At 32.8% G+C, this 12,385-nt stretch overlaps 1 protein-coding gene across 3 annotated transcripts in view; it reads right to left on the reverse strand.

The window, feature by feature from the left end:
* Positions 1-3,431: 3,431 nt before the first annotated feature.
* Positions 3,432-12,385, reverse strand: part of LOC111422796 (uncharacterized) — a 116,440-nt gene continuing 107,486 nt past the window's right edge. For all 3 annotated transcript variants that reach the window (XM_071197832.1, XM_023056032.2, XM_071197831.1), the window contains 2 exons: positions 7,519-7,741; positions 3,432-3,994 (listed from right to left, as the gene is read on the reverse strand). In XM_071197832.1, coding sequence (XP_071053933.1) covers positions 3,906-3,994; positions 7,519-7,741 — 312 coding nt within the window. In that variant the 3' untranslated portion in view covers positions 3,432-3,905. The remainder of the gene's footprint in view (positions 3,995-7,518; positions 7,742-12,385) is intronic.

Genomic DNA, 12,385 nt, shown 5'->3' on the forward strand with positions numbered 1-12,385 from the left:
TAACTCTAGGACATTGTCTATTGAGTGCACGGTCCATTTCCGAGGATAATTGCTCAAGGAAAAATGTAGAGTTTGTCCTGGAAAATCCAATTTTATACTGATTTAACTTTGAAAATGTTACTTTTATGTAAAACGTTTAAAAATGTAGATTAAATCACATAAATTGCTTATATTGTTAAAGGCCATTTCTCTTTGATAAATTCAGATACCTGTGATGTTGGATAATGAGGGATTATTCCAGGAATTAACCTCGCTGAGCCGACGTAACAACATTTTTGTTTTTTATTTGGACTAAACTTTGGCAAAAAAAGTTGTAATCGAACGCAGTTTGTAACATGAATGGTGATTTGTTGTTAATTTATTTTATTTTAAATAATTTTTATAATATAATTGCTCATGACATATATTTTGTGAAACGTCTTTGAAAACAATCCGGGTCTATGGCAATATTATCTTTTCATTAGATCGTATAGAGGGAAATATAGGGGGTTGGTGATGTTGTAACAAAGACCTGGGAAACTCCCGAAGGGATTCCGTTCGATGTGGAAGCTCAATCATTATTCCATTCGGATTCCCGACGCGTTCGAGATGATCTTTGACAAGATTAATCCCGAAGGATCCACCTACTTTATTGGCCAATGCCAGGACTCTCTATAATCCAAAGTCCCCGTCGTAGTTAAACCACGCATGTATGTCATGTTTGATTGAAGGGGTTTTAAAACTATTAAAAAAAGGTGAGTATTCAATTACTTACCTTTTTTTAGATACCTTAAAAGATTTTATTAAGAGTACATTTTATTTATTTTTCTTTTTTTAAATAAATTTACATCGTTCGTTTTTAATTCTTATTGCAGATATTTCAAAATTTTTCCATGTTCGACACAGTCATTAAAAACACGCGGAGCAAATTCAATTCCTATTATTAAAGCTTTACAATCATCGATTTTTAACGATTGGCAGCAGGATAAATGAATTGATTTTCCGGCATCTTTCATTAAATCTCTATAATAAGAAACAAATAAATTTATTTAAAAATTAAAACTTATTTTCTTACCTTTTCAAAGCATTTGTATCTTGAGAAATTAAAATAAAAATTAGATTCAAAAATAAAGATAATTTTATCTTCATAATTAACAGTTTTAAAAGAATCAAATAAAAACGTACTCTCCTACATTATCCACGAATAATTGGTCGTTTACAATGCTTGCTTATCGATTTTATGTCCGTTATGTATTGAATATATTGCGTGTAAGTGGGTGTTTTATGTACAGAACGTTCAAAAGTATTTAAAAACAAATGTTTGAATAAAATGTTTACACGTTAAATGTTTACAAAAAAAGAATGTGCGAATAATATTAAAAATGGAAGAACTCAACGTTTCAAAAAATCCCCAAGTTCTAGATGCTCAACAGCGTATCAAACAGTTACAGAAAATTTTATTTTTATGCATTGTACAATTTACTCGTAGCGAAACGTATTCCTAAAAAATTTAATAATGTCCTTCAAGCTAAAAATAAAAACTCGTGTAGCAGAGACTATATTCAGTTGTATCATATAGAAATGAGATGGCTTTCAAGTGGAAACCTGTTTATTCGAGTTTTTAAATGAAATTGTTAGGTGCAAATATTTCTTATGGAAATTAATTTTGATTTGCATGATTGATTCTGTAAGTTATTTGAAACACGGAACGAGGCTTAAAGCCAAATAATATATTTTCTTTTAGTTGCGCTATGTCTCCCATTTTCCGTCACTTGGTAGCAGTCGTTAAGGGTCTAGCTTCTTGGATTTATGGCTTTCTCAATTAGAATGGTATTCTGGATCTCAAAATTATTTATTTCACAGATTCAATCTATATTGATCTGAATTCATCTATATACCTACTCAGCAAATGCAACAACCATACAACGAATTGTTTGCAAAATTAAGTCCAATGTGAGGTTCGCAATTGTTAACGCTTGACCATGATATTGGCCTATTGACAAGAATAAGTTGCCAGACTTGTTGGATTTCAAAACTGAAAGCCAAAGTGAATTAACATCTGACCACATCTCAGTTTTATTAATCCTAAGTACATCACTCATCAAAAAAGCAATAAAACTAAATGTTACTAACAAATATACTGATTGAGAATAAAGATCATCTTGAGGTTCAGGCTCAAAATCTTATAGAACAAATTCAAGTAGCTGCATAGGAGGAAAGCCACAACATGTAGCAACAAGTATTTGAAGAGTAAAAATACTGTTCTGCAGTTTTTCTGGACATTTCACAATGTTTGGAACAAGATCAACATTTAAACCGATCTTGACTGGAGTTTTACAAGGTAGTGTCTTCGTATCTACTATATACTACAGATATTCCAATTTGAGAAGATTTGATTCAAAAGACCTGGATAGTCTGTAGATGCTTAAAAAAAAAAATCTTTAAAGCAGTCATAAGTGGCATAAGTGAAGAACTTTTGAAAGATTCAATAAAAAGTAGTTTGTGACACATTGTTAATTTTACAAAATAAAATATATTTTACAACATCACTTTGATGGTTAATTATGGGTAATTTATAAAGAGAACATCCTATAATTGTACGAGGAGGAGTCATCCACTTAACCGGAAATGCCTTTACAGTACCCCTGGTTTCGCTGACTAAACTTTATTCGGAACCTAAGGGGCGTGTCTCTGCCTCTCGGCATTCGTACTCGAAGGGTAGTTTCTGGTCAAGTGGCGATTCAGACCTCTGGTGGCGTATTTAAAGTGTTCCTTGTTCGAAGAGAGTGTATTATAAAAAGTGAAATAAAATAATATTAATAAAGAATACAAAAAAGAATCGAAAGTTCAAGATTATGTAATAAATTTGTCAACAAGAGGGTGTTTTGTTTTTTTTTTTTCGATGATATCAACTAAATATTAGCTTGTAAAAGTGGTGGTCGAAATCTGGAAGATCTAGCGGTATGTAATAAGTGGTATATCGTGGAGGAGAAAATAGGTACCTTAAGTCAAACGTAATGTTGCCTTTAACTCAGTGTAACGTCGAGGATAATTGGTGTAATTAACTTCAATACCTCGTCGTACGTCAAGTTCTCTGAGGTTGAGTTTCGTTTTATTACAGCCCTTAACCATGCAATTTGATAAGAAAAAAATAACCGAACTTGTGATTTAAAACATTTTGTTTAGACGAAAAAATGAAAAAGAAGATTATTAAAAATTGAAGTTTACAAAAATGTAGAGTAAAATGTTATAAATAAGATACAAATATAATAATACATTGTAAATATTTTGAGTAAATCAATCCATTGTATCTCATGAAAAATCTCTATAATTTTTAATGTTGATTAAACATTTACTTGATTAATTATGTATTTATATGCAGAAGTCATGTTTACTATGTGTCTAACATCACGCAATGGAGAACAGAAAAAATCTTAAAAAAGAAAAACAAATTTGATCGGTTGATTTATATATTTTTAATAACCTAACATCATCATCATCAATATTCCGATCGGAACATATACACGTCAAATACAGACTTAATTTTTACAATCGTTTTTCGCGATAATTTTCTTTTTTCAATAGTCACGTATGTACACCTGTAAAATACTAATATACAAAAAGAACTAAGAATAATCTTTTCACCGATTAGAAGACGATAGAATGTGAAAAATTAACTTAAAGATCATCCTTCGGAGTTCATTTTTTCTTATTTTTTACATTTTTGGAAGAAAAAAACACTTTCTCTCCTTTTTTTATTCTTAAGGGTTTAGGCGACACTAAAAAGTCTCTTATTTGTTACAATCGAGTTTTCTTTGTATTAAAAAGAAGAAATCGCTCACTTTGCACGTTGACTTTTCACTTGTTTTTCGATTGCGATCGTCGATTTCCTTTATTTTCTGTTTGTCTACTTCCGTTGGCGTAGATTAACTGGTCCACTGGTGTCTTCTCTGTAGCAAGAGTAATACTGTCGCGGCTAACAGAAGATTTATTTGGATTGTTGGCAACTTTACACCTAAAACAAAATTAAATGTAAGAAAAAAAAATATTTTAAGTAAATCTCAAAATATAAATAATTAAAATATAATAAAATATCGATATAACGCACCTCGTTAGAACGGACAAAATATTTTCATAGATAAATTCGAGGTATTCCCCGAATTGTCTGAAGACGCACGGCTAAATCCGAAACTTTGTAGTTGTAGGTATATTGTTAGTTGTAGTTTTAATTGTTATTCAGCACTAGGTTCTTCTATATTTTTATTGAATTAAAAGAAGAAGTAGTACTAAACCTAAAACTAGAAGCATTCGGGTTTAGCCGTCTTAAGAGATGTACGGCTGCATCCGAATGTCTCTAGTTCTAGATCTAGTGATAGTTCTAGTGGCAGTGTCAGCTCTAGTTTAAATGTTGACTCAGCGCTAGATTGTTGTATATTTTTATTGGACTAAAACTAGAACTAACACTAGACCTAGAACTAGAAACTAGAACTAGAATGTTTCTAGTTCTAGGTCTAGTGTTAGTTCTAGTTTTAGTTGTTATTCAGCACTTGATTGTTGTATGTTTTTATTGAACTAACACTAGAGCTATAACTAGAAACATTTGGGTTTAGCCGCACGTCTTTTAAGACGGCTAAACCCGAATGATTCTAGTTGTAGGTCTAGTGTTAGTTCTAATGCTAGTGTTAGTTCTAGTTTTAGTTGTTATTCAGCACTAGATTGTTGTATGTTTTTATTGAACTAACACTAGAGCTATAACTAGAAACATTTGGGTTTAGCCGCACGTCTTTTAAGACGGCTAAACCCGAATGATTCTAGTTGTAGGTCTAGTGTTAGTTCTAATGCTAGTGTTAGTTCTAGTTTTAGTTGTTATTCAGCACTAGATTGTTATATGTTTTTATTGAACTAACACTAGAGCTATAACTAGAAACATTTGGGTTTAGCCGCACGTCTTTTAAGACGGCTAAACCCGAATGATTCTAGTTGTAGGTCTAGTGTTAGTTCTAATGCTAGTGTTAGTTCTAGTTTTAGTTGTTATTCAGCACTAGATTGTTATATGTTTTTATTGAACTAACACTAGAGCTATAACTAGAAACATTTGGGTTTAGCCGCACGTCTTTTAAGACGGCTAAACCCGAATGATTCTAGTTGTAGGTCTAGTGTTAGTTCTAATGCTAGTGTTAGTTCTAGTTTTAGTTGTTATTCAGCACTAGATTGTTATATGTTTTTATTGAACTAACACTAGAGCTATAACTAGAAACATTTGGGTTTAGCCGCACGTCTTTTAAGACGGCTAAACCCGAATGATTCTAGTTGTAGGTCTAGTGTTAGTTCTAATGCTAGTGTTAGTTCTAGTTTTAGTTGTTATTCAGCACTAGATTGTTATATGTTTTTATTGAACTAACACTAGAGCTATAACTAGAAACATTTGGGTTTAGCCGCACGTCTTTTAAGACGGCTAAACCCGAATGATTCTAGTTGTAGGTCTAGTGTTAGTTCTAATGCTAGTGTTAGTTCTAGTTTTAGTTGTTATTCAGCACTAGATTGTTATATGTTTTTATTGAACTAACACTAGAGCTATAACTAGAAACATTTGGGTTTAGCCGCACGTCTTTTAAGACGGCTAAACCCGAATGATTCTAGTTATAATTCTTGTGTTAGTTCTAATGCTAGTGTTAGTTCTATGTCTAGAGTGTTAGTTCTAATTTTAGTTGTTATTCAGCGTTAGATTGTTGTATATTTTCCATTAAACTAAAACTAAAACTAACACTAGACCTAGAACTAGAAAGTTTCGGGTTGATCCTTGCATCTTCAGACGCACGACTAACTCCCTTCCCCATATTAATCGAAATTTACTGTAATTATATTCCATTGTTTGCTTTTAAAGTTAACGTAATAGTATTAAAATTTAATTGAAGTATTTTTAATAAGTTAAAACTAATCAAGTTGAAATATATCAGATTAGAAGGTCGCTGGAGATGGATTGTTGGATGACCATCAGGACTCCGGCACCTGTCCTCGATTCCCGAGGGAACGACGTTGACGTAATTGAATCGCGGCCGTTACAATGCGAGCCAAATTATACTCCGCCATTAATCTTGCATGGCGATGACGTCATTAGCGCAGATTTACTATTAATTCGGACGAACGTAACTTGGTGGCGGAAAACGAAAATCTGATTACAACTAGGCGCGAGATTCGCAGTCGCGCTACAACCTGGTCTACCAACGATGACGTCAAAACACTATTTGGAGCTCTCTCTGAGTTTTCCGCTGAATTAAATTTTCCCCACGAAACCAAGGATTATCGACAGCAACATTGCAAAAAATTGCAATTAAAAGCGGATTACCAACCGGCGCACCGGTTTAAAAGTGGTCTGTTTCAGCAAGATTCGATGAGGTCTGTTTAGAACGCTAAGCTGTTTTAATGATTTTCGTTTATAACATCATTAATAAATGCCTTTTTTTGAGGAATCGGCCGATAAGTGGAAAAGTTAAATATTTTATTGCCAACTTGTTGAACATACACTTCAAAAATGAATAAAATTTAAATTTCGAGAGATACCTAATTTTAACACAATCATACATCAAATAATGTGAAATATATCAACCGATAAATAAGTAGCCTACAATAAAATTTCATATTAAACTCAAAATTTAATTTTACGGTATAAATAAATTTGTGAATACGTATTAATTTCGGTATACTCGTTCCGATTTGTCAATTGAATTTTCCGGGATTTGTAATTGACCGGATGGTTTCCAAATAGAAATTATTTAACGACTAATTAACAGACGCAAAATAAAATGAATACAAAAAGGTTACCTACATTTCTCTTTTAATAGTATTACCTCAATTATAAATAATGACAGTCCATCGACAAAATATATGATATTACATCAAAGCCTATTTTTAATTAATTTTTTTTTTGCTCATTTTTATTCCCTTTGAAAAATATTTCAACCAGTTGAGACTACAGTATTAATTCGAAACAGCAAAAAATACGATTTATACGTTGGCGTTTCCAAGCGAAGAAATTAATTCTTTAAACAGCTTTTATTGAATTTCCCGACGCGCTCTGTGTTTTTCCGAGACATCGTATGCCAGTTTTTCTTAATGGTTTAGTATCCACGATTTATTATTACATCCACCCGCGATTCCTTGGGAAATAATACACACGCTTTTTCCTCTTCTCGCTTCTCGTCAGATTTTCACAAACACAAAAACAATTCGTTTCAGAAATTCATAACTCTCGAAATACAGCTTATTAAAAAATAATATGAAGTAGGGAAATGCCTACTCATCTCTCACCATTTTTTATTATTCATTTTTATTCTCCGAAACAATAAAATTTATGCACAGCTTATTACTAAATTCTTTTAGGAAAAATGAAATGTAAATTAATAATTTTCATTTGATAAAATTCTTTCTATTTTTACTTTAATAAAGCAAATTTTTTCGTCTTGTCCAGTAGTAATCTTATTTAATTTAATCTAAATTCATTTTTATTTTATAAATAAAAGTAACATTTTTAAAACTTACCATTTATGCTGTTCCCCATTAAAAGTACGGAGGCAGGTTGTGGCGTATCCGGTTTGACCTCAACTTCGATGCTGTTCGCTCTGTACAGTCGAAAGAGCGTGGCCTCGCATCTCAACCTAATGGTGCCCCAACTGCCCCCAACTCCAGTAAGCTCAAGCTTACTGGAAGCCGTCTCCAAGAGATCAGCGTCCGTCGTCACGTGAGACGAAGTCGACCCGGGCACCTGAAGGGAAACACTCCGTTTAAGTAACTTGATTAATCCAGTAAAATGACGTCAAAGTTTCCACCAAATTTACCATCTACCTCCAAAATATTATTAAACCTTCACCAAATTGAAACGAAAGAAAACAACCTAACTTTTAAAATTAAAAAAGTTATTTTTTTAAAATGATTGTAAAAAATGTTATTTGTCTTAGGCCCAGTTTTACCACCTCCTGATAAATTTATCCGATAGATAAATCCAGTTCTTAGCCAATGAGAGCGCTTAAAACCGCCGTAACCATGGCAACTATCCTCTAGATGGTTTATCAGGAGGATGGTCTTAGTGTTTTAAAATAGCTAAATAAAATTGTGTTTATTTTCGATTTTAACTTCTACTATTCATGCAAACTCCGTACGTAAATATCGATGGAAAAGAGAAAAATGTTAGGTCGTTCGTCGAACTCTAGAGACCAAGGCGCGCGTTTAGAAATGTAAATTTCATCGTTGGTGGTCTTCCCAGAAAGCAAACACATCCCTCGGCTCAATATTGTGCCTGTTTCCCCGCAGGAGGAGGTCCTGCGGTTGGCCTTCCAAATAAAATATGTTAACATTAAGTGCGGTTCCAACGTCGCCGTCCTCTTTTGGCCAATGAAATCAAGTTTAAACCTTCCAGTTTCCGATCTTTTATATTCTATAGCCTGTTTACTGTGGCTTCTATCGTAAATTGAATTAGGGGTAAAGTTCTTATTGTTAAGGAGGAAATATAAATTGGCCATTTTAAAAAATAAATATCATAAATATAAATTGGAATATTTTCGGAAAATATCAAAAATAACTAACTCAAATTTTATTTCAAGAAAAAAGATTAAAATTCAACACACATAATTGCAGATTGAAAGAGTTCTGTCTGAACGTAACATCAAATCAATTTATGTTAAAACAACCTAAGTTACTAAAAGCTGTAGTTGCTAAGTATTGCGTTGATTTACAATCTCATCTTCATTATGACTTTTCAATTCAGATTTCTGGCCATGACCGATATCATATGCAGATTTATGATCCAAAGATCTATTTAGTAATATCATTTTATCACGTTGGCGAGTCCTTAAATTGCTGCTGTGGCCGAGCTGCAAACATTTGACATGTGTTATTTGTAGTTAATTCTCTGATCTATATTCACCCACAAATGCTTCATCGTCCTTTTACTTTCTATGTTAAATTGGTGTTTATTAGAGAAGCTTTTTCCATAGCTAGGGTCATTTTATTGGTTTTGCACCATTGCGGTACTTGACATGAAACTTGACCAAAATGCAGCTTGAAAAGATTTTCTGCCAAGCTCCCTTTTAAATTCACGTACTCGTCCTGACAGTAGTTCTTTATTATTTTTAGGAAGTTTACAAGGACTTTTATGTCTTTTAGTTTCTCAAGAAGCGCCGGCTACTAAAGCTGCCAAGACATATTTATAATTCGATTCCATGTCTATCTTACTTTGCACAATATATTTCTAATTTATTCTTTACGAGTATAATTTTGATGAAATAAGTATAATATAAATATATTTTGTATATTACATCTTATTGGCATTTTGCCATATTTATATTTTTGACACCAATCTGGTTCTCTAAAACTAATTGGATAACACGATTTCGTTGTTTGTGCTCATTAAGCATAGTTAGTAGCTCATTAAAAGTCATGCATTTTCCAACATTTGCTAATGCCAAAAATTTGTAATCTCCTCGGTTTCACCAGAATGATACCAAATTTTTTTTTGAATTCTGTTAAATTAAATTTTAATGAAAAACCGAAATTATCCGAAGTAAAAAAAATGTAGATGTAAAAGAGAATATAGTAACAGAGTTGGGGGGGTTGACCATTTCTCTAAAGGCGGCTTGCACAAAAGGATTTATGGCACTTTCCGGGGGTACGTGTTAATGGAAAAGAAGACAGAGTGCACTCTGTTGCGTTCCAGTTTTCACGTGAGCTGCAGTTTTTTTTAGCCATTTTTTGTTACTTCCTTTTTTGACAAATTTGCGCCAACGGTAACGGCCGCGTCGCGACGCCGGCGCCGTTCCCTGGCGGACCTCAATTTATATTTACACGCGTCAGGGTAAGTGATGGGGCGTCCAGCAGCCACCACGATAAAAACCGAAAACTGCCTGGAAAAATGTACCCCAACGAAATTGATGACAGAGAATTTTCGACTTTTTTATCTTGCTTACTTTCCCAAACAAAATGTTGTAATTTCTTTTTGCGGTCGGTCATATCAAAAACTATTTTTTGGATTATACTTATCTTTGTAAGCTTAGACTTTGAACAAAGGTGTTAAGCGAGGCGAAAATAGAGCAGTAGAGCGGTAATATACGAAATGATCAAAAGGACAAAATGGAAAGACCCGACGCGTTGCAACTAGAAGCAGTAGACAGAGAGACTCTGAAACATAATTTCGAGTCGTGCACAAGTTTACGCAGGTATAAGCTTTTCTCTGTATCAAGCTGACGAATCAACTTGTAGTACCATCTTCTCTCCTTCGAGTCTTTGAAGAGGCGGATATCGACTCGCTAATTACACTTACTACCCGTGTACGACGACGATGTTCGCCCTCTTTGTCGTTTTCAAATTCCGCTTTAGTTCCACCTTCATTTCGTATTAAACTCTGAATTATTATTAATATTGGCTCGGGTGTATATACTCCACGTGTACCGTATACAAAAGTTGCGCAACCTCTCTAAAATCAGATTCAAAATTGCATACGAAAGAGATTTCGATTATTTCATAATTTCGTTACGTTCTTTTAAGCGATGAAATTTGAATTGGATCATTAAAATGTGTAATTATTACTTCAATATGGATTTGTTGAAAGGCGACTTCCCGTTGACGAAAATGAGAAAACTTCCTAGAAACCGATGCAATTTTACGTGGAACGTTTGAAAGCGCAAAACGAAATGCAAAAATTGGCCACGAAGGGAAATGAAGAATATTTAATTTAACGGTTAGTAAATGTGAGCGAAACTTCGGGTGTACGAAAAGCTTGTGAGCTTAATTTGCCGTGTTTCGAACGAGTTCGTTCGGTTAAACATCGTTTAGGCGTGCTGTTTTCGATGGTTTTACGAATAAACCCTAAATGTACTGTTAGGTACTCAACGAATAATACTTTTAAAACCTCGATTTAAAGGACCTCGTTAGGACGAATGAAATATTTTTAAATTATACTATTAATATTATCTATTTAATGCATTAGTATGTTTAAAGTTTAAATATAAATATTAGCGCTTATAGATAGAATGCAAATAGGGTTAAATTCGAAAAATTTTCGATTTTTCAAAACGGCTTGTTGCATTAAAAAGAGGATACTTTAATTAATAATTATTGGTGATATTTCCACAAGGATCCTTCAAGAAATTAATTTTATAGCGAATTTTGAAAATTATCGATGAAAATTGCAACATCGAAAATTTTATCAAAACTTCAAATATTGTTTTCTCAAAAACTAAAAGTTATTTTTCAAAACGGGTTGGTTCATTGGAAAGAGGACACTTTTATTAACACATTGGGAAATTTTCATACTCATAATCCAAAAAATTGATTTTATACGAATTTTTAAAACTTAATCGGCGAAAATTGCAAAATACGACAAAATTGTCGATCATTTCAAAAATTTATTTCTCAACAACTAAAAGTGATTTTTCAAAACGGCTTGTTGTATTAAAAAGGGGATACTTTAATTAATAATTGGTGATATTTCCACAAGGATCCTTCAAGAAATTAATTTTATAGCGAATTTTGAAAATTATCGATGAAAATTGCAACATCGAAAATTTTATCAAAACTTCAAATATTGTTTTCTCAAAAACTAAAAGTTATTTTTCAAAACGGGTTATTTCATTGGAAAGAGGACACTTTTATTAACACTTTGGATAATTTTCATACTCATATTCCAAGAACTGGATTTTATACGAATTTTTAAAACTTAATAGGCGAAAATTGGAAAATTCGAAAAAATTGTCGATCATTTCAAAAATTTATTTCTCAAGAACTAAAAGTGATTTTTCAAAATGGGTAGGTCAAAATGGGGGGAAGAGGATACTTTAAATAATAATCGAAAGTGATAACAGCGACAATTCTGTTGGTAATGAGTAATGTGATGATGAATTACAAGCGAAGAGAAGGAAACTGCAACAAGAGATTTTATATATCGTGTTGGGATTGTTACAATGAGGTTGCTAATGACAAACCTGATATAAATAAAGTTGCATTCAATGAAAAAAGTCCTATTGTTGAACTTGATTATTATATGCACTGTCCAACACCTAAAAGAGATATTAATTCTTGTGAATGGTGGAGTACTAAGTAATAGGTTTTTAATATCCGGTCAAAGCCGGAGAAGTAGGAATCAGCCTCGAAACTTAGATGGAACTTCAAGATGACAACTGCATCGATAAGAGAATAATTTTTGGAAAATGAAACCAAGAGAAATGACAGAACCTTGAAAATGCAAAGACCAAGAGGAAAATAGAGAATGATTAGATATTTATGTAACAGGGATAAAAGTCGACTTGCCGTTGCTAAGAAGCTGACTTCTGGATTTCTAGGATAATCAAAATTTAATATTTCTAGCACGAGCCATTTTCTTACTGTACCAAACTGAAAAAATACTTTTAATGTCAAA

Source organism: Onthophagus taurus, chromosome 7, assembly GCF_036711975.1.
Source record: "Onthophagus taurus isolate NC chromosome 7, IU_Otau_3.0, whole genome shotgun sequence".
Classification (NCBI taxonomy): domain Eukaryota; kingdom Metazoa; phylum Arthropoda; class Insecta; order Coleoptera; family Scarabaeidae; genus Onthophagus; species Onthophagus taurus.